We start from the raw sequence: 22198 nt of genomic DNA, 5'->3' as shown, positions 1-22198 counted from the left end.
GGTTAGCCTTGCCCGACATCCAGAAAGCAGCAGCAGAGCAGGGATTGAAAGCCAGGCCTGGCCCTAAGCCTTAAACCTAAGGCTCTTTTGATTTCTGCCTCTGGTGCTTAGATGTTTGCCAGGCCCACTGCTGTCCCTGCATCTTCACCCCCTTGCCAAACTCCCTTACCCATTTGTTAATGCAGTCAATGTCTTCTGAACCCCTGCGGACTGCCAGGCACTGTGCAGTCATAGACAGAGTGATGTGAGGGGCAGAGGCCCCCCCCCCCTTGCACAGCAAAAATCCGTACATCCACACGGTCACCTGGCTTCCCAGGTGGCACTAACGGTAAAGACCTCCGCCCCCGCCTGCCAATGCCAGAGACGTGAGAGATGCAATTCAGTCCCTGGGTCGGGAAGATCCCCCGGAGGAGGCCATGGCTCCCCACACCGGGATTCTTGCCTGGAGAGTCCCATGGACGGAGGAGCCTGGTGGGCTACAGTCCACGGGGTCACGGAGAGTCAGACATGGCAGCGCGAGCACCACCACCACCACCCTGAAGGGGAGCAGGGGGTTGTCCTAAAGCCAAAGCGGGGCAGGGCTGCAGAGCAGGCCCCTCTGAAGAGGCGGCATTCACGCTGAGACACGAGGGTGAGAAGATGCTGGTCCCGCAGACCTCTGGGGAGAGGGCAGTAGGCAGAGAAGCGGCAGGTGCAAAGGACCTGGGGCAGGCGAGTGCGAGGAAGAAAGAACCAGCAGGCTCTTGGGGCCGGAGCCAAAGGACAGTGAGAGGTGACAGCTTTCCTGCCCTCATCCAGCCAACATGTCTGTCAGTGGGTGAGATGGGGGTTCAAACAGGCAGGGTTGGCTTCCAGAAGCTTCGGCTGCTGGCGGGATTAAGGCACCCTACCGTCCTACAGATTCATTTATAGCCAGTGATTTGCTGAGCCGGCCACTGAAGCTCTGGGGGAAATCCCCTGAAGGCCGGAGAGGTCTGGAGGCCAGACACAAGGAAGAACAATCAGTCTCCCGGAAGGACTGCCCCGAAGGAGGGGGCAGCCCGGAAGCAGTGCTGAGACAGGAGGGGACCATGCTTCGCCCCTCGCAGGGTTCATGTGCCTGGGAAAGGGACTGCATCTTCACCCCTTTGGTGCTCCTGTCTCCTGCCCTAGGCCTATTCCTTTCTGCTCCTTTCCTCGGAAAAGCAGTTCCAAGGCTGCCCCCCTGCCAGGTTCAGCAACAGCATCCTTATTTTGCCAGGCTTAGGCATGGGGCACTGGCTCTGTGGGACCCCGGGGGGCAAAAGCCTGAGCAATTATGGCTACAGGCTTCCAGCCACCAAGAGGAGACTCAGCAATCAAGCTCCAGGCCGCACAGTTCGGGTTTCCAAACACTTTGGAGAAGGGGAACTCCAACGGGCCCTCACTGCCAAGTGGGAAGAGCCAAATTTCTCCACCTCAGGACCACTGACATTTGGACCAGGCCCTTCTTTGCCTCGGGGGACTGGCCTGTGCACTGCGGGATGTTTGTCGGGGTCCATGACCACCTGCTAGATGCCAGCAATGCTCCCCCAAGTCCTGACAACCAGCTCATCTCCAGACATTGCCAGATGTCCCCTGGGGGGGCAAAGTTGTCCCCAGGTCAGGACCACCAGCTCAGAGCCTTCCTGTGTGGGCATTCATAGCTAAAGAGTGGATGATTTTACCCAGACCTGGGACCCCCAGACTTCCTAAATACTTATGATTTTGTTCTGCCCATTGAAAAATATTAGGAAAACACAGGAAAGTCAAAAGAACCAAATAAAATTCACTTATAATCCCATGCTTGGTGGCTAATCTCTCTTAATGATTTTGTGTACTTCCTTCCAGTCATTTTTCTGTATTTGATAATCCTAAAAACTATGGTTTATGGAGGATGTATCTTGTGCTTAGGCATCAGGTAAGACTTGGCTGAGTGGCAGGCAGGGGTGGGGTATGGAGGAGGGTTTGGGGAGCCTTTGTCCAGACTGACTGCCAGATGAAGCACCCACAGGGCTGGCAGCACCCCCCCTCCAAAGGGACAAGAGTAAATTTAGCATGCCACCCTCTGTCCCCCATTTCCTGTCTACCCTCCTTCCTTCCCTACTGCCAGAGATGAAGTCAGCGGAGTCTGGTTTCTCAGCAGTGCAACTTGCTGAAGCCAGTGGTCCAGCTTTCTGAACCTCAGTTTCCCTAGCAGAGAAGTGGGGTAATAATTGTCATCACCGCACGGGCTGTTGTGAGACCTGAATGCGATCAGGCAGATAAAGCATTTGACATGGGGCTGGGCATAGACAGAGTGCCCAGGAAATGCCAGCGCCTTGCTGCAGCCACCTCTGTCTGTCTTGCATCCCAGGTCTGCTGTGTGCCTGCTCTCTGCAAGCTGGGTTCAACTGTGTCGTCCTGGGGCTTCCCTAGCGGCTCAGACAGTAAAGAATCTGCCTGCAATGAAGGAGACCCAGGTTCGATCCCTGGGTCGGGAAGATCCCCTGGGGAAGGGATTGGCTACCCACTCCAGTATTCTTGCCTGGAGAATCCCAGGGACAGAGGAAAGCCTGGCAGGCTGCAGTCCATGGGGTTGGAAAGAACTGGACATAACTGAGCCACTAACTAACAGGTCCCAATGCCTTCTCTCAGCAACTGAGAGCCACAAAGGGTGACTGAGGGGGACTTCCAGACACCAGGACAGGTCAGCAGGAGTGGGAGTTTGGGGCACGGGATTCCCCCAGAGCCCCGCTATGATCTCAAGGACCACGTGACTTAGTGGTAAGAATGTGGCTTTCTGATTCAAGCCTAGATTCCAATCTCAGATCCTCATGTACGATCTGGGACATGTGACTGCACTTCTCTGAGCCTCAGTTTCCTCTTCTGTAAAATGGCAAGAATCCTAGTTCCTCCTTCATAGGCTGTACGAGGGGATCCATGGAGACATAGCAGATATTCGTGCTCAGTGGATGGATGGGGCAATTCACGGGGTGATGTTCAAGGGCAAGGGAGGTCCAGACAAGTGGAAGGACGCACTAGGAAGCAGGAGCCGGCCTCTATCAGTCTCAGATCCAGCTGTCAAATTTTCAGAATTATTTGAACCAGTTGTTACATAAAATTAAGTTACATTATGTTAAAAAGCAAGGTCTCAATGCTTAAAACTCATCGCTTCCTCATGATCTTATTACATCCTATCTACGCCATTGGCGTTATTTACATTTTTTGTATGACCTACCGTATAAATGGCTGGTTGCTCAAAATCAGCCACGGGAGTATTTACAGCAAATACATTGGCAAGCACTGCAAATCGTGTTTTGGCCACCAATCCACCTGAGAAGCCAGTTGGTAAATATATACCAGCACCCCACTGGGTTTGGAGCTCGGATCTGGCTCCATCCTTCCTTCATCCTCCGAGACTGGACCAAGCGAAGCGCCAGGCTGCCCTTGGCTCCACTAGCTGGTGGTGGGCGCCCCCTGGTGGCATCGTCAAGCATTCGCCACCTCCGCTGCTGACGAATCCTGCACCTTGAAAGGAGGGCTGCAGAGAAGCGGTCCTCTTTCGGTAAAGACGGAAAACCAACGTGCGGGAGCAGAGGCGCTCGCCGGGGCCCTTAAGGGAGCCCGGAGACCTGCTCCTTGCCGAGACGGACGGGGTAGCAAAGTCCCGGAGGAACTGCTGAAATGTCCCCCAAGTCCTCCAGCCTCTGGGGCCCCACCCCAGTGATGTGGAATCCACCAGCTGAGTTTTCTGATCCCGGATAAAGGGGAAGTGAAACACTGTTTGTTGCTGCCTTAGGAACCCGCCTTCTGCAGGGTTGTCTGTCCCCGCCCATGGCGGATAGCCCGCTCCACCAGCGCCCCAACCGAAGCACCTTGAACACACCTTCCGGTGTATCACAGCTGTTGTAGAGGTTCAAGGGCAAGGGGGCAGGGGGGACAGAACCAGGCAGTTCTCCGCTTATCCCTGACTCTGTTCCCTATGGCCCTGTTGATTTCCGTGTTCCTGCTGCCTTTCCCCCCATCCCTCTCTCTGAGTTGCAGCCAACACCCCCGCTTCCCCTGCCCCAGTTCGATATTTTCTTTGAATTCATTCTCTGCAGGTTATGCCACGGAGTGGAGGAGGTCCTGAATTCCCAAAGAGGCCCTTGGAGGCATTTTTCTAGAAGAGAAAAAGTCCCCTGAGATGAATGTTCTAGAAGGTAGAAGTGTGTGTGTGTGTGTGTGTGTGTGTGTGTGTGTGTGTTTCCTTCCCCGTGTACAGAAATGACTAAAAGGCATTAGGAAGCAAAGATCAAAAGTCTGAAACCCTGGCTCAGCCATGTCAGGAAGTAAACCACACCCTTCTCCTCTCTAAGGCTTTGGCTTCCTGTTCTGACCCTCAGAGTCCCCCTGGGTTTCAGTGCTTAAATAGGGCCACTCGCTGTCCTAATCTGCTGGAGCTGAAAGCCTTGTATCCCACTGATATAGGACTTTCAGTGCTGAAACCAGGAAAGTCTCAGGACATCTGGTCACCCTACACTGAAGTCAGGGACAAGCTAACTTATAGATCCTGACCCAGCCTGCTGCCTTAAACAAAGTTTCAATAGAATTCAGCTAAACCCCTTCATCCGTGACGCAGAGTCAGTCGTGGCCTTCGTGCCAGGATGCCAGAGTTGAGAAGATGCAACAGAGACCACGTGAGCTGCCAAACCTAAGATATTTATGATCTTGCCCTTTAAGAAAAAGTTTACGGGGCCCCAGACTCTCTATGCTGGGGAAGGAAATGGCACCCCACTCCAGTATCCTTGCCTGGAGAATCCCATGGACAGAGGAGCCTGGCAGATTACAGTCCAGGCGGTCGCAAAGAGTCGGACATGACTGAAGTGACTTCACTTCACTTCTTCAAACTCTGTAAGACAACCAGTCAGTTGTAGGAAGGCCTTGTGGGGTGTAGCCAGGCTCCCCCTGTGAGGAGGGGGCCACTGGGTGTTAAGGGGAGATGAGCCTCATGCAGAACAGAGAAGGGTCAGGGTGGGCTTCTGGGGTGCATGGCATTGATGTTTAGAGGGGGTATCTGGCGGAGATTTGGGGTGCGGGGGGACCAAATTCTGCAGGCTTGAACTGTGTCGTGGGTACCACTGGGCAAAGTGGCTCCTGGGGCCAGCAGCCTGAACCCCTTACCCAGCGCCCAAGGATACACCAAGGTGCCCCCTGAAGTAACCTTAATAGCCTGTGCAGGGGGCTTCCTAAGGGCCCTGGGGCTGGGGGAACAGCAAAAGGACCCCCTCCCCACCTGAAGGAGGCAGCATGAAGCATTCACTCAGCCATCACTTGTTCACCACCAAACATTTACTGAGCGTCTGTGCCATCGTGGGCCCTGAGCTAGGCCCCGGAGACCTCTGTGAGCACCTCAAGACCCCCGGGGGAGGCGAGGGAGGCCAGGATGGGGTTAGGCTATCACTAGACAACAGCTTGTAGGTCCCCTAAGGAACCTGCCCAGCCCCCACAACTCACTGTGGGTTCCCCAAGAGATTCCCCAAATGAGGGGGGACGACAGGAAGTGAACCAAGGAATCCAGTGCCGAGTGCCGCCTTCCTGTGCCGTGGCCGTAGAAGGAAAGGGTCGCAGGCATGGCGGCAGGGACAGACTCTGAGCCCCCCTGGGTGCGTGAGCATGAGACTCCAGCGGCCGGGGAACGGAGGCATTAGAGGGAGCCCAGGACACACGGGGGCTGGGCAGGGAGCTGGGGGGTCGTCTGCAGCCTCTACTGGAGGTTCTGTTTGCCAGGCCTGCTTCGGTGCCTGGAGTCTGGCTGCTCTCAGTCCTGTGTGTGGCGGCCCGGGTCCCCGCCCTGAAGATTCCCGTCTCCTGGGGGATCCAAGGCAGTCCGACCCATAGCTTAGAGCCTCAGCATGGGCCCCGGCTCAGCAGCTCGGCAGCTAAGGGAGGAAGCTGCGCAGGGTGAGGTCATCCCCTTCACGGTCCTCCCCCGGCCCTGCCTTCCGGCCCTGGTCCTTGGCCTTGGGCAGGTCCCCGTTGGGCGTGGGAGCGGGCCCCTCGCCCCCCTCGGGCAGCAGAGACGAGATGCAGACCATCTCGCTGGGGGAGTAATCGCGCACGGGGTACAGGTGGTTCTTGCGGGAGAGGCGGATGGCCAGCACCACGGTGCACACGAGGAAGACGGTGGCCACCAGGGCCAGGATGAGGATGGCCAGCAGACACTGCTTCACGGGGCCCGGGTCCGGCAGGCCCTCTGGGGGGATCGGGGCCACAGAGCTCCCAGTGAAGTCATCAGACCAGTCGCCAGCTGCCACAATGGTGCCCTTGGGAGTATCAGAGGCCACAGGAAGGGCTGTGGTTAGGCCCCTGGTGGTAGCAGGTCTCATGGGCAGGGCCTCCACAGTGGTTGGATCTGTGGGCAGGGCTGGTATGGTAGTGGGCTCCCTGAAAGGGGCTTCTGTGGTGGCTGGTTCCGTGGGCAGAGTCTCTATGATTTTGGGTTCTGTGGACAGGGACTCTGTGGGCACGGGTTCTGTGGACAGGGCCTCTGTAAGCCTGGGTTCCGTGGACAGGGCCTCTGTGGGTGTGGGTTCTGTGGACGGGGCCTCTGTAAGCCGGGGTTCCGTGGATGGGGCCTCTGTGGGCACGGGTTCTGTGGACAGGGCCTCTGTGGGCGCGGGTTCTGTGGACAGGGCCTCTGTGGGCACGGGTTCTGTGGACAGGGCCTCTGTGGGCGCAGGTTCTGTGGACAGGGCCTCTGTAAGCCTGGGTTCCGTGGACGGGGCCTCTGTGGGCGTGGGTTCTGTGGACAGGGCCTCTGTAAGCCTGGGTTCCGTGGACGGGGCCTCTGTGGGTGTGGGTTCTGTGGACAGGGCCTCTGTGGGCACGGGTTCTGTGGACAGGGCCTCTGTGGGCACGGGTTCTGTGGACAGGGCCTCTGTAAGCCTGGGTTCCGTGGACAGGGCCTCTGTAAGCCTGGGTTCCGTGGACGTGGCCTCTGTGGCTGCAGCCAGCTCTGTGGACGGATCCTTCATCTTGGGAGGGATTTCAGTGACCAGTTCTCTGGTCAGAGAGACCAGTGTGACCAGTTCTGGGCTCAGTTTCTCAGTGGTTGCCCCTGTGGCATTCAGGACAGCAGAGTCCCTTGTGGACATCCCTAGAATGAATGACTTAGGTGTCGTAGGCCCTGCAGACTCTCTCTGCCCCAGCGTTGCCACCATAGGCAGAAAGTTGGGGACCTCGGTGCTATTGTCAAGCATCTCCGGAGGGTCTGTTTGTACCACATAGTCATAGTCTGATTCATCATCTTCTGGGTGTCCCCCATGATCACCTGGGTATAGGGGGCCTGGGGCCTTCACAGTTTCATTCTTGCTGGTCTCCGCCAGCTGGAGGCTGCTGCGAGGGCCCAGCAGGGCCAGAAGCAGCAGGAGTTGCAGAAGCATGGCACCTGGAGGGGGACATGGACAACGGGACGTCAGGAGAGCTACACCCTGGGCCCACCAAGCGCCCTTGACTGTGACCCTGAACAGCCACAGCTGGTAACACACCTGGTCTGGGGCATCCTCACCCCCCAGCACACGCCTGGTGCACAGATGCCCCTCCACAAATAGCAGCTATTACTACTTACCAGCATCAGTGAATCCACCTGGGGGCGCTCTTCAACTCCCTTGACCCAGTGCACACAAATGTATTAATATTCGCCTCAGACCTCCCTGGTGGTCCAGGGGTTAAGAATTCACCCGCCAGTGCAGGAGACACAGGTTCAATCCCTGGTCTGGGAAGATTCCATGTCGCCACTGGGCAACTAAGCCTGCACACCACGTCTACTGAACCTGTGCTCCAGAGCCCCTGAGCGACCGCTGCGGAGCCCACACTCCACGCCTGCGGAAGCCTGCGAGCCGGAGAGCCTGTGCTCTGTGATGGAAGCCGCCGCCGCAACGGGAAGCCTGCACATTGAGACTGGAGAGCAGCCCCCCCACCCCACTCGTCAAAACTAGAGAAAGTCCACGTGCGGCAGCGAAGACCCCGTGCAGTGTGGACAAGACAGTCTACTGAGGCGTGGAAAGATAGCGTTAGCTCTTCTGCTTACAGGAACCTTTATGTCACTTCACTTCTACTTCTGTACACGTTTAGTGTCTCGTGAGCACAGCGGTACCTGTATACAGTTTGTAAATATAGCAATGTACCTATCTTGTCCATCGATGGGGCAAGAGTTTGGTGACCGCGGGACTACAGGATAAAGATGCTCGCTTGGCCCTCTGAGGCCTCTTGGAGTGTGATGCTGACTCCTCTCTCTGCACGCCTCTGTTCCAGTTCCCCTTATCTTGGCTCCCATCCCACACAACCCTGGCCCGTCCCTCAGACTCTCAGTCTTCCCATCCTTCCTCAATGTGTTGGCTTGATCCAGTTCCCTTTGGGTAGGTCCTCGCTTACATGATGGGGATGACAGCACCTACCTGTAGACTACTGTGAGGATAAAAATGAGGTGATACCTAGAAAGCTCTTAGCATCTTGCTCCCATCTCCAGCTTCTGCAAATAGCAGCTACTTTGGTTCTTTCGGTAAATCTATCCTGTAAGTCCTCAAGGGCTCAGAGCCATCAACTGCTCTATCTGGGGCCAGGAGAAAAACTCAAATCTGTTGTGAACAGCCTGTCCTCAGGGAGCTGACAGTCATCTCGTTTGCCTGTGGGTAGCAAAAGTGACTGTCTGTCTTCGTGTCACCCCTCAGCCTCCCTCCGAACCAGGGAGCCAGAAAGGGCAGTGCCTCTCTCTTTGACCGTCTGATTGGTCTTTCTTCCTGGCCTTGTGAACACTCATGCCTCCTGGGTTTCTCTCTCTCCCCTTATTCTGCCCCTGGCAGTGGCTGGTATTTGTGGGATTCAAAATCTTGCAGCTGAGAATCCTGTGGTGACCAACACCTGTGTTTTGGGGTGAGATTCCTCGATTCCCTGACATAGTACCCTTCAGCAATATGCAATCTAAGGTACTATGGAAGGGGCCAGGTTGTGGTCCCCAAGATGGACTTTTCCCCCAACCCACCCCATCACACAGAGACAGCCCAGGGCAGAGGAGGGAACACTGAGCTGCTGTGTAAACTGAGCAGATTGCTTTACCAAGTCTGAGCCTCAGTTTCCTTATCTGTAAGATGGGCAGTATTGTCTCAAAGATGAGAACTGAATGAAATGCTGCAGGTAGGTCCCCTGATGCTGGCATCCAGCAGGGGGCTACGGACAGAGGAGCAGAGGAGATGAGAGGTGCCTGTGACTCAGGAGGATACGGAGGTGGCGACCTCCCTACCTCCCCACGTCAGGGAAGCTGCAAAGACCTGTGTGAGAGCAGAGACCTCCCTGCCTGTTCGGGATGCAACAGGGAGCACTGGGAAAAGCCAATATCTCCCTTCCTGGGATTAAGCCGACCAGCTCATCCTAGAGTGGAGCAGAGCCTGGATAATTTCCAAAACTTTTCCTTGTGTTTTTTTTTCAGTTGGAGTGTAATTGATTTTACAATGTCGGGTTAGTTTCAGGTGTACAACAAGGTGATTCCAGTATACATCTGTCGATACATATATCTATTTTTTCAGAGCATTTTCTCATTGTACTTTCCTTGTACTCCATGTACTTCAGAGCAGAGAGCAGTTGTTCATCACTTGTTGAATGTCTGTAACTCACTCATAGACCCTCTGCTTCTAGACTCAATTTAGCCTCTCCCATGTTAGTTAAAATTACGATGGTTTCTAAGATACCAGTCTGATCGTACTTTAAAATAATTTCTTAAACTAAACAACGATATTTGCACCAGACACATCTGGCTCTCACAGATATCCTCGTTTTACTGAGGAGGGATGAAGCTCAGAGAAGTAGAGCGACTTGCCCAAACGGCTGCCAAGTCGCGGAGACAAGATTCGAAGCTAGCGAGAACTCAGGAAGGCTTTGTGGAGAGACCTAGCTGAGAGGGCAGAAGGAGCAAAGGCTTGGAACACAGCTTAGCTTGGTGGGTTTGTGCCTGCCACTGGGGACCCAGTTAGGAGAGGGAGGGCAAAGAAGGAATCAGGAGGACCTTGAAGGTCGTAACACCCAGAAAGGTTGGTGCTCTCTGTACTGGGTACTGTGCAGGGCACAAGGTTGAGAGCACAGATTTTGAGGTCCAACAAAAGGATGTTCAAGTCTCAGCTCTGTCCCTTACAAGTGAAATCACCTTGACTCAGATCTTTGCCTTTCTGAGCCTCAGTTTCATCATCTGTAGAATGGGAACAACAAACGCCACCCATCTCATTGGGTTTTGGGGAGAATGCAATGAGCAAATGAATTCAAAAATGCCAGCTTGCAGCTCATGCTTAGTAAGTGTGTCATACACGTGCACGCACACAGTCTTTGCCTCTGCATTGGCCTTTGGGAGGCAGACATTCTTTGCACCTTGGGAAAGAGTGTATGGCCTAACCTTGGCCCCACTTTCCTGATGGCAGGGGACTTGAAGAAGAAGCCATGTTTAGGACATATTTCGTAACTATGAGCTTGGGCTCTACCCCTACTATCCCCACTTGGGCTGTGCTTGGTTCCTGGAAGGCAGAGCTCTCAGCTACTTCCTGGAAGCAGAAAGGGAGAAGCAAAAGCAGAATACCCAACCCACTGGCTCCTGGGTCAGGGAGGGACCTGGGTGAGTCAGGGAGGTTGGGAGGGTGCCATGGAAGGGGCCAGGTTGTGGTTCCCAAGGTGGGCTCTCCCCCTGCACCCATCCCTTCACACAGAGGCAGCCTGGGGCGGAAGAGAGACCACTGAGCTGCTGTATAACCTAAGCAGATCGTTTTACCAAGTCTGAGCCTCAGTTTCCTCATCTGTAAGATGGGTAGTATTGTCTCAAAGATGAGAACTGAACAAGATGCTGCAGGAAGGTCCCCCCTGTCCAGCAGGGGGCTACGGACAGAGGAGCAGAGAAGTGGTGGGGGAGGGCCTTTTGACTCAGGAAGGGTACAGAGGTGGCAACCTCCCTACCTCCCTACGTTACGGAAGCTGCCAAGATCTGTGTGAGAGCAGAGACTTCCTTGCCTGTTCGGGATGCAACAGGGAGCACTGGGAAAAGCCAGTATCTCCCTGCCTGGGCCTAAGCCAAACAGCTCATCCCAAATGTTCCCAGTGTTAGCACTGACCATCCCTCGTCCCCATCAGTCTCAGGCAATCCAGGACCCTGGGACCTACCATACTGTTGGCTTCAAGGGAAAGGTTACCGGGGACACAGCAGCCTGGAGCCAGGCTGCAGCTGGGCAGGCCTCACCCATATGACTGAAACCCACACGGTTCCCAGGGCTCTGTGACTCCAAAGAGCCTCGCGGGTAACAAGGAGAGGAGCAGAGTAAAGCACCATCTGTGGCAGGTAGAGTAATGACTTTCATCCCTGCCTGGACACGTGTACCCTAACGAAGCAACGTGGTATAAACCCCCACTGTGGACGGATCGTTTCACTACCTCATCATCTGGGGGCCCGTTCGTCTATCCCCCCAGCGCTGGCTGCTCTGGTTCCTGTTACACAGATAAGGGAAGGCTGAGGGCAGTGAAACCATTTCCTTCAGCCCCCACCTTTTGCCTCTTCTCTCCTCTGATGGCAGGAAAATAGTCAGTTACCACTGGAGAGGGGTGGGTGGGGCACAGAGAGAGGGGCAGAGAGATGCCACATCCTATTTGTCTTGTCACTTGCCCGACGGAGGCCATCAGACACTGCCCATTTCCTTCCACCCTAAACTGGGGTACTTCTGCCTGAGCCGCACTCAGGCAGTGCAGACTAGCGAGCTGCCAGGGGCCACCCCCACCCTATCCTCAAGCTCTGCACAGCTGCCCTGGACCACTCAGGAAAGATGCTCATGGGACTCAAGAAGTTTGGGACCTCCCAGCTGGAATCCTGAATACCAGCATTCAAAAGCTTGAAATCTGAGGATCTGAAGGATGGAACATTTCAGGGTGTGGGTTGAGCAGCCTCAAGAGAGGGGATCCAATGGAGGCCCAGGAGTCCCCCCTCCCCTCACCCTGATATCCCAGCTCAGGTCTGAGTCCTGCTAGACTGGACATGTGATCAAGGAGGACACTGTGGGGCCTTCTTAGGACATACACCGCACCCCTCCTCCCCCCCGGATATTCTCTGCTTTTGCTCTTCCCTGAAGTACCTAGATAACAGTACCTGATGCACATTTCCTGAGTTGTTTTACAGATGTTAGCCCTTCTCCCACTAGGCAGATGAACACATAGCCCCCAGACCTGGCACCTGAGGCTTGATGTTGTTAACCTCTGTAATGCTGCCCTGTTACCTAACCATCAACCAATCAGAACTGTGCAACTCTCCTCCTTCCCTCATCTGGCCTTGAAAAATGCTTTGCAGGACTTCCCTGGTGGTCCAGTGGTTAAGACTTCTCCTTTCAAAGCAGAGGCTGGGGGTTCGATCCTTGGAGAGCTAAGATCCCACATGCCTTGCAGCCCAAAAAACTAAAAAATAGAAACAGAAGCATGCATTGTAACTAATTCAATAAAAACTTTAAACATGGTGCACACCAAAAAAGATCTTTAAAAAAATAAACGTGCTTTGCAAAGGCTCGTAGGGGAGTTCCGGCTTTTTGAGCCCTAGCTGTCCTAGTCTCCTTGTCTGTTACCCTGCAGTAAACACTGCCTTTTCCTCCCCAACAACATGGTGTCAGTAGACTAGCTTGACTGAACACGAGACAGCGGACCCCAGTTTTGGTAACAGGCAGGCCCTGGCCCTGCTCAGGATCAAATCCAGTATCAAACCAGATCCAGTCCCACCTCTGTCACATACAAGCTGTGTGACCTTGGGCAACTGAACCCACCTCTCTGAGCCGTGAGTTCCTTATCTGGAATACAAGATTCCAGTAGCGCCTATGCTTTGTGGGGTTGTTACGGGTTGAAGTGAGCTGGTCCAGGCTGAACATTTAGTACCTGGTAGGCGCTCACTAAAGGCCAGCTGCTGTCATCATCATTCTGCACGGAAGGGCATATCCCTGAAAAATCTACAAGCCTGGGGTAGCTGTGACACACTTCTGACCTTGTCAGTCAGAAAGAGCGAGGGCCAGAAGCCCCTGAAGCCTGGGTACCCTACCCAGCGTCAGTCTCCTGTGGTTTGTGAATCACATGTACCTAGTGTAGACAACGCCCGGAGCACTGTTCTAAGAGCTATGCATGAATTATTAGCTCACTCAGGCCCTACAGCCTCCTCATATTAACCCCATGTGAAATGTGGGGAAACTGAGGCTCACCTGGTGCTTAGAACCACATGGCCAGTAAAAGGACCAGGAATTTGAACCTGGGTGGTCTTGCTCCAGAGCCCACCTCATAGTCACAGCTCCGTACCACCTGTGAACCAGGCCTGGACATTCTCTGGAGCCAGAATAAATGCTGCTTCCTCCAAGAAGCCCTCCCAGATTGCCCAGGCATGATTAATCCAGGTGTTTAAACCTTTTTTAAAAAATGCTTATTTACTTTCAAAACATTCATTCCCATCAGTCCATAAATGCTAAATAGGAACCAGAGACTCTTATGACTCATGCTACATGCCCAGGGCTTAGCAGACAGACAGGTGCTTGGTAGGTGCTGTGGTATTGGTCCCTCGGAGCGCAGGCAGCATGGCCGGCCACCTCCTTCAGACCACAAGTCTCCAGTGGATGCCCAGTCCCCACAGGCCTGGCATCCTGGGGGCTCATCAAAGGCGTGCTGCAGGAGTGGACACCAAAGTGAGACCTGGGAACAGGCTCGCAGCCCCACAGGACGTGCATTCTGCAGGCTTTTGGCCTCACGTGTGCCATCCCGCGCTTCCCAACCTTTTCTTATCGGTTACCCCAGTGCTATCAAGACATCACGCACGTGTGCTCAGTTGCTCCAGCTGTGTCTGACTCTGCGGCCCCATGGACTGCAGTCCACTAGGCTCCTCTGTCCATGGGATTCTCCAGGTGAGGATACCGGAGGGGGCAGCTGGGCTTCCCTGGTGGCTCAGACAGTAAAGGATCTGCCTGCAACGCAGGAGACCCCAGTTCCTTCCCTGGGTCAGGAGGATCCCCTGGAGAATTCCACGGACAGAGGAGCTTGGCTGGCTACAATCCATGGGGTCACAAAGAGTCTGACACGACTGAGTGACTAACATTTTCATTTTTTTCATAGCTGGTGAATGTTATGTGGACCTTTACAGGGACACAAACCATGGTGACATCTAAGGTTTGGTTTTTGCCTTCCTCTCATCCTCCAAAACACCCAGCTCTGGGAACTTCCCCAGTGGTTTTAGTGGTGAAGACGCCAACCTAGTGCAAGCAGCGTGGGTTCAATCCTGGTTGGGGAACTAAGATCCCACAGGCCCCTCCAGTGTGGACAAAAAAAAATGGAAAAAAAAAACACAAAACCTCAAGTCTCAACTGTCGTACCCAGATTTGCTGGTCTGGTAACAGAGGAGGTGAGGTCCTTCCACAAATGAATTCACTGAGACCTACACTTGGTTTTGGCTTAAGAACTGACAATTTTCAGAGGCTATCTGTAGACAGACAGACGGACCAACACACAAACACACACACACACCAGCCATCCTGTAATAGAAGAACAAGCCTGACTCCACCTTGTCTGCCTTTAAAAGATGGGGGATGTTTCAAATATCTCCAAAAAGAGTCTTCTGGGGGTGCATTTTGGGTAAGTGAGTGGTCTGATTACAGCTACGCTGCTGCTGCTGCTAAGTTGCATCAGTCGTGTCCAACTCTGTGCGACCCCACAGATGGCAGCCCACCAGGCTCCCCCATCCCTGTGATTCTCCAGGCAAGAGCACTGGAGTGGCTTGCCATTTCCTTCTCCAATGCATGAAAGTGAAAAGTGAAAGTGAAGTCGCTCAGTTGTGTCTGACTCTTAGTGACCCCATGGACTGCAGCCGACCAGGCTCCTCCGTCCATGGGATTTTCCAGGCAAGAGTACTGGAGTGGGGTGCCATCGCCTTCTCTGGATTACAGCTATGAACCCATGACTAAGAGGAAGAGGACATTGTACTGTAATGGTGTGGGGCCACTGTACCTATTAGGATCTGAGAAACACTGGCCTTTGAATGGCTCTCTAAATTACAATACAATCGTGAAATTAGAGCCATTCTGTGAAGAAGTGGGGAAGAATGATAAAATCCCCTCTGTGCAAACAATTGTATCAGGATGAGAAAAGTCCTACAGTTGTTGCCTTATACAGGCTTTTCAAAGGCTTGAAAAGAAGCCAAAGGGGAAACCTGTGTGACAGGAAGAAAAGGAAAGGAAGGAGCCGGAAGCCACGCTGCCCCCGACCTGAAGTGCTCCTCTGGCGGAGCTGGCTGTCCCAGCCGCTGCAGCCACTATGCCAACATAGCCACTCCCACTGCCCCCCATTCTTCTTGCTCCAGCCCCACTTCCCAACACTAGGGCTCAGGAAGTGGTTGGACTGGTTCCCTCTCCTTAAAGGGATCAGTTATCTTCCTGGGCACTGGAACCTGGTCTGGTGTCACTTTCCAAGACCCAACATGGCACCCAGTTTGGACCGGGAGCCACTCCCAGAGCAGGGCAATTACCCCATAGAGGGCATAAATGAAAAAGGCCAGCTGGCTGGGTTTCTATGGATGCACAGACCCTTCTCAACCTTGGATTTATTTAATTGGACAACCCTCTTTATAGGGAGGATTCTTTGCAAAGGACAGAATTGTTTTGCTACCCATTAACCACCCTACTTGAACAGACATACACAGTCTTTTCAATTTGATCTTCATAGGCGATGAAAGGAGAAAGGTCACTGATCAGGCCAGGGAAGAAGCATACCAGCTCCACCTGATGGACCCGAATGGTGCACCCAAAGCCCGCTTGGCAGCACCTACAGCTGAACCAGACTGGGAGCCTTAGCCGGGGAGCAATGTCCGTTTTTGCTTGTTTCTGGCCATGCCGCACAGCATGCGGACCTTAATTCCCGACCAGAGATCAAAGCCGGAGCCACAGAAGTGAAACGCTGAGTCCTGACCACGGAGCCCCCAGGGATTCCCAAAGCCCTTATTAGAGCACTACCGTAAGTGCATCTCGGCAGGGCTTCAAAAAGGGGTCCCAAAACAAGAGTTTGAAAAAGTTCAAGAAATTCAGCACAAATCAAATGAAGGCCTCTCTAAATCTGGTGGAAGAATTTATCAGACTCTATAAAGATGCAAATCCTGAGGGCCCTGAAAACACTAGAAACGAAGGAAAAGGGAAACTTTATGGGGCGACGTGCCCCAGATATCGGGAGAAAGTTGTAAAAATTAGACGGTGCCTTTAGAATGAACCCTCAGTTGGTAGACATTGCTTTTGAGGTAGTCAACAGTAGAGAACCAACACAGACAGAAGAAGACCACGGTGAAATGCTCTTTTTCTAACGGCTGTGTTGGATTCCTGGAAGACGGGAGGCTCTAAGAAAGGTAAGCCAGCACTACCTGCGAAACAATGGACTTATTGTAAAGAGAAAGGACACTGGGGCGGAGAACGCCTGGAATTAAAGAAACAGAGGGCTAAAGACATGGAAGCAAGCTAAACGTTCACTGACAAATGAATGGATAAAGATGTGGTGCGCACGTGTATATATATACATACACACATAAAAAGGAATGCATTTGAGTCCGTTCTAATGAGGTGGATGAACCTAGAACCTATTACACAGAGTGAAGTGAGTCAGAAAGAGAAAGATAAATACCATATTCTAAGACATATAAACTGGAGAAGGCAATGGCAACCCACTCCAGTACTCTTGCCAGGAAGGTCCCATGGATGGAGGAGCCTGCAGTAGGCTGCAGTCCACGGGATCGCTAGGAGCTGGACACGACTTCACTTTCACTTTTCACTTTCATGCATCGGAGAAGGAAATGGCAACCCACTCCAGTGTTCTTGCCTGGAGAATCCCAGGGACGGGAGAGCCAGGTGGGCTGCCGTCTATGGGGTCGCACAGAGTCAGACACGACCGAAGCGGCTTAGCAGTAGCAGCAGCAGCAGCAGCAGCAAGACATATATACAGAATCTAGAAAAATGGTACTGAAGAATTTATTTACAGGGCAACAATGGAGAAACAGACATAGAGAACAGACTTAGGAACATGGGGAGAGGGGAGGAGAGGGTGAGATGTATGGAAAGAGTAACATGGAAACTTACATTACCATATGTAAAATTGATAGCCAACAGGAATTTGCTGTCTGGCTCAGGAAACTCAAACAGGGCCTCTGTATCAACCTAGAGGGGTGGGATGGGGAGGGAGATGGGAGTGAGTTTCCAAAGGGAGGGGATATATGTATACCTATGGCTGATTCAGGTTGAGGTTTGACAGAAACAGCAAAATTCTGTAAAGCAATTATTCTTCAATAAAAAATAAATTACTTAAAAAAAAAGACGTGGTGTGTACATGTGTATTGCATACACACATACACATTGGAATACTACTCAGCCATTAAAAAAGAACAAAATAATGCCAGTTGTAACAATATGCATGGACCTAGAGATTATCCTAAGTGAAGTAAGCTATATAGAGAAAGAAAAATATATCATTTATTTGTGGAATCTCAAAATAAAAGATACAAAATAACCTTTTTATAAAACAGAAATAGACCTACAGATATAGAAAACAAATCTATGGTTACTAAAGGGAAAGGGGGTTGGGAAGGAATAAGAATATGCAATTAACATTTATATATATTGCTATATATAAAATCAACAACAAGAACCTGCTGTATAGTACAGAGAGCTATACTGAGTATTTTGTAATAACCTATACACGGAAAAGAATCTGAAAAAGGATATAGACAAATATATGCATAACTGAATCACTGTATTATATACTTGAAAACAACACAATGTTGTAAACCAACTATACTTCAATAAAAAAAATGTTTTTAAAGGAGGGCTAGAAGTGGACACGACTGAAGTGACTTAGCAGCAGTAGCAACAGCAGAAGCGGATAGGAAAGGATAGGAGTGGGGCCGATCAGACGGACGGTAGAGAGGGAAGAATGTTCAGGTGATGAATGAGGAGGCCTGAGGCTCCTCTGGATTTACGACACTCAATTCAAATATCCCCACAGAAGCCCTGGGTAAAACTGACGATGAGTAGCAAACTGGATGATTTTCTGTAGACACGGGGGAAACAAACTCCATAGTAAACCCTCAGTTTAGTTGTTGAAAAGACCCTGATGCTGGGAAAGATTGAGGGCCGGAGGAGAAGGGGACGAGAGAGGATGAGACGGCGGAATGGCATCACCAACTCAATGGACATGAGTTTGAGTAAACTCTGGGAGCTGGTGATGGACAGGGAGGCCTGGCGTGCTGCAGCCCATGGGATCACAAAGAGTCGGACATGACTGAGCAACTGAACTGAACTGAAACCCTCAGTTAGCACAGAGAACCTCCCAGTCTACCTGAGTCACAGGGGTGTTAGGGGAAGTACAGAGATGATCATTTTCACAACCACTGGAAGGCCAACTAGGAAATCTGATATTAAAATATAGTTTCTTGTACATGCCTGAATTCCTTATCCTCATCCTAGGCCAAGATCACCTCTGTAAACTCAATGCGCAAGTGACGTTTTCCGACAGGACCGCTAGATATCAGAGTCCCACCAAAACCTGCTTTGAAACCTACAGAGGACTCTCCTAGAAAACTCAGAAAAATGGACAAAACTTAGATGATCTTCCTGAGGTCTACAGAAAGGTAAGACCAGAAGTATGGGCCAATGGCATCCCAAGAAAGGCAAATTATCCCCCAATCTGTATTGCCTAACATCAGTGACAGAGCGCTTGCTTATATCTACAAATGTAAGCCAAGTATCACATTGACTGGAAACTACTCATGTACCTAGGGATAAGGCCTTGCCAGTTGCCCTGCAATGGATTAGAGTGGTTCCCAGAAGCAAGCTTAAATTAAGCCCTTTTGAAATATTGGATTCCTGGTATTCTCCTGACCAGCAGAACCTGTAGCCAATAGGTCCACAGACTCGGCCTTGCAATCCATTAGATCTTAAGTTGCTGTTTCAAGTCAGCCTCCTACCATATAAGTACTGAGGACTTCACTCTCTCATTTCACTGGTACTTGCTGGAAAGGAAATGCTTTAATCAAGCTCTGTCCAAGTGTGGCCAACAGGGGAAATATACAAAGATAGCACATGGCAGAGCAGCCTCGGTGCCCTCAAGTGCTAGAGTTTATATATAGGTAAAGTGGAATTATACATATATACACACACGTGTGTGTGTTCAAGCGCTTGTCTAAGTGTGCATACACGCTCACTCAGTGGTGTCCAACTCTTTGTGACGCTATGGACTGTAACCTGCCAGGTTCCTCTGTCCATGGGATTCTCCAGCTGAGAGAATTGGAGTAGGTTGCCATTTCCTCCTCCAAGGGATCTTCCCAACCCAGAAATCAAACCCACGTCTCCTTCAGGTTCTGCACTGGCAGGCTGAGCCACCTGGGAAGTCCGCTTGTCTAAGTGTGGCAGAACTGTAAAAAGGCGGGGCAGTGTCCTCATGATGCAAACGGCTTATGCTCGGCCTAGGACTTGGGAACACTTCCAGTTTCAAGGTGATACATTCCATTCCACCATCACCCCTTCCTTGCTCTTGTTCAGCAGGAAGTAGCCAGGGTCCATCCCTCCCTTCCAGGGCCGGGTGCCTTCTCATCCCCATCCTCCATCCCTGTGGTATTACTGTGGCCTTTCTCAACTTGACCCTCCCCTCCCCCAACCCCCACCCTTCCCCCACCCTCCCCACCCCCACTGCTGCCAACAGTGTGGAATGGACATGGACAGTAGGGAACTGTAACAGGGGAGAACAGACCTGACTCCACGTTAGATCTATTCCTTTAGCTCTAACCTTTCTATTCAGTTGCCTCTGGTTAGGCCTTCTGGCTCTGCACTTTTGTAAAGAAAAAAAAAAGTGTCACCTATAGCCAGAAATACACATACTGTTTCTCAAGGCTCTGCCTCCCATACCTGACCTTTAAAGGTATAACAGTTTTCCATTCACATAGAGATTAAAAAGTTGCCGAACAAAAAACAACAATTGTCTTGATAGAGGTTTATAGGAACACCGTGACCAGAACCACTGTGCATAGCTGCAAGAACAAAGGATTCCAACTCCAAGAAGTTTGCATCAACCAGCCACCCTACCGCTCCCCTTTTAGTGTAAAAGAAGCCTGGATCCTAACTCAGGTAAGATGGTTCTTTGGGACACTAGTGGGCCATCTTCTCAGCCAGCTGGCTTTCTGGATAAAGTTGCTCTTCCTTGTACCAACACCTTGTCTCTCGATGGACTGTCCTGTCCTGCAGTGAGCAGCGCAACCAGTAACAATCCTATTTCTTTCTAGCCGGAGTCCACCCCCACCCTCTGCCTGCTCCAGCTCAGCAAAAGGAGACCGAGACCAAAGCCTGGGATCTCTGTGGGCCCCAGATGGGGCCACCACAAGTGCAAGCCTAGCCACCTCCCAGCCATGCCGCCAAGGGCAGCTGCTTCACCCCTTTAAGCCTTGGTTTCTTCATCTGTTGAAAGGGGGCACAGAGTTCTCAGATGACTCCCTGACCCCTCTGAAGGCTGAGGTTCAGTTTCAGTCTCCCCGGTCTGCCGGCCAAGCCCAGTGAGGAAGATGTCTACCATGCAGGGTGTGGCCTGCCTGAGGCAAGGGGAGCCACATTCCGAGAAAAAAAGATTTCCAGGCAACCAGAGCCTACCAGCCCTGATCTTTTCCTTGTCTCTGTGTATGTTTGTGTATAGGGGGACACTGCTTGAGCCACCAGCCCCCCACCATGCCCTTATATGCCCCTAAAGCACTCCAGACACAAAACAGGAATATTCTCATCATTATTCTGACTTTCTCTTTTGCTAGCAGTAGTTTCTTAATTCTAATATTTTAATAATTTGCTGTGCACACACATCCCTTCCTCAGTCCTATAAAAATGTGAAGAACACAGGTCTGAAAAATGCAATTTTAAATGGATCCACAGCCTGAGCAAATCTCTTCTCTGGGCCTTGGATTCCCACCCATGAAGGGGTAGGATGATTTTTAGGGAAACATTCCTGATTTCTCCATTAAAAAAAAAAATTCACAGTAACCCCCAAGCCAGCAGTTGCTGGCAAAACTCGTGGGAAGGGACAGATGAAAGTTGAGGGGGGTAGGACCCAGAAGAGACAGCAGAATTAAGCTATGAACTCTATGCACACCTCAATCCTGAGTGCCCAGAGTGCTGGGATGCCCTTTCCAGCGGCTGCAGCTCAGGCCCTGCCCGGGGCTGGCCCCCACCCTGCCCTTGTCTGTCAGGCAGGCCTGCTGGCCCCTGGGGACTCTACCACCCAGCCACTCCCCGTGGTTTTGCAAGCTGGCACTTACCGTGCTCAGCAGACCATGGGACAGCCACCTCGTGGGCCCAGGAGAAGTGGTTCCTCTGCTTTAGCGACAAGGACCCAGCCTGTGCTGCCGAGCACAGCTGTGGCACCCCTGCCGTGGCCTTGGATCGCGCCAACCCCCAATGGCCGTGTGTAAAAGACGGAAGCGAGAGTGTGGTTACTCAAAGCCACATGACAGCCCACACCCCCTTGTTTGTGACAGCTCCGGAGACGTTGATCAAGCCTGGTGGGGAGTGGGAGACAGGGCCCCTCGGAGCCTGAGGTCACTCTCAGGTTCCTGTAACCGTGAAAGCACCTCGAACCACATGGGAACTTGTGGGGGAGTAGTTGGGAGGAGGCTCAGGTTGAGAAGGGCCACAGTATTACCACGGGGATGGAGGGTGGGGATGAGAAGGCACCCCGCCCTGCAAGGGAGGGATTGACCAGATGCAAAGGAGGATGGTTCTCGATTCTTGGCCAAGAAAAAATCGGGGGTGGGGGAGATTCAAATCACAGATCTTCCTGAGCTTTGCAAATCAAATGTAACCATTCTTTGGAGATCCAAGAATCTCTCGAAGGTGCCCAAGTGGTCCTTTTAGCTGTAATCAAGAACCTCTCTGGGGAGACAGACTGCAAAATCCACGAGGGCAGGTTCTGTCTGTTTTCCCTTTCCTGTTTTGGTTCTTTAGCCAACTCTGACACCCTACCATCTTTGCTCTGAGACCCTAAGGCAAGTAATTCTGGGCTCTGGCCTTCTTGTGGCTGTTCATCTGATGAGAAAGCCAGCAAGTAAACAAGTAAACAGATCATTAGGACAGAGTGGTGTGGTCATGTCACCCCTGGATGAGCCAGGGAGGGGCCTCAAACCTACCTTGGGCAGGGG

General features: G+C 52.2%; 1 protein-coding gene across 10 annotated transcripts; it reads right to left on the bottom strand.

The window, feature by feature from the left end:
- Positions 1-5292: 5292 nt before the first annotated feature.
- On the bottom strand, positions 5293-21703 carry SELPLG (selectin P ligand). 10 transcript variants are annotated; one of them, XM_069558265.1, is made up of 4 exons: positions 21320-21471; positions 17109-17186; positions 6927-7408; positions 5293-6746 (listed from the first exon to the last, which is right to left on the bottom strand). In XM_069558265.1, exons 3-4 carry the CDS (start codon positions 7401-7403, stop codon positions 5901-5903), a joined length of 1323 nt encoding a protein of 440 aa, XP_069414366.1. In that variant the 5' UTR covers positions 7404-7408; positions 17109-17186; positions 21320-21471; the 3' UTR covers positions 5293-5900. The 10 variants fall into 10 exon arrangements, with proteins under 10 accessions (XP_069414366.1, XP_069414367.1, XP_069414363.1 ...); XM_069558266.1 differs by having other exon boundaries at positions 17114-17186; positions 21320-21470; XM_069558262.1 differs by adding an exon at positions 19774-19846 and having other exon boundaries at positions 5293-7408; positions 17114-17186; positions 21320-21389.
- Positions 21704-22198: the final 495 nt, after the last annotated feature.

The sequence above is a fragment of the Ovis canadensis genome, chromosome 17 (genome assembly GCF_042477335.2).
Source record: "Ovis canadensis isolate MfBH-ARS-UI-01 breed Bighorn chromosome 17, ARS-UI_OviCan_v2, whole genome shotgun sequence".
Lineage (NCBI taxonomy): Eukaryota > Metazoa > Chordata > Mammalia > Artiodactyla > Bovidae > Ovis > Ovis canadensis.
Note: the sequence above shows the minus strand (reverse complement) of the source record. Positions and strands in the feature narration are given on the sequence as shown.

Bases quoted from the DNA above. Each gene is read 5' to 3' on its own strand.
- SELPLG (XM_069558258.1), bottom strand. From the start codon at position 7,403: ATGCTTCTGCAACTCCTGCTGCTTCTGGCCCTGCTGGGCCCTCGCAGC.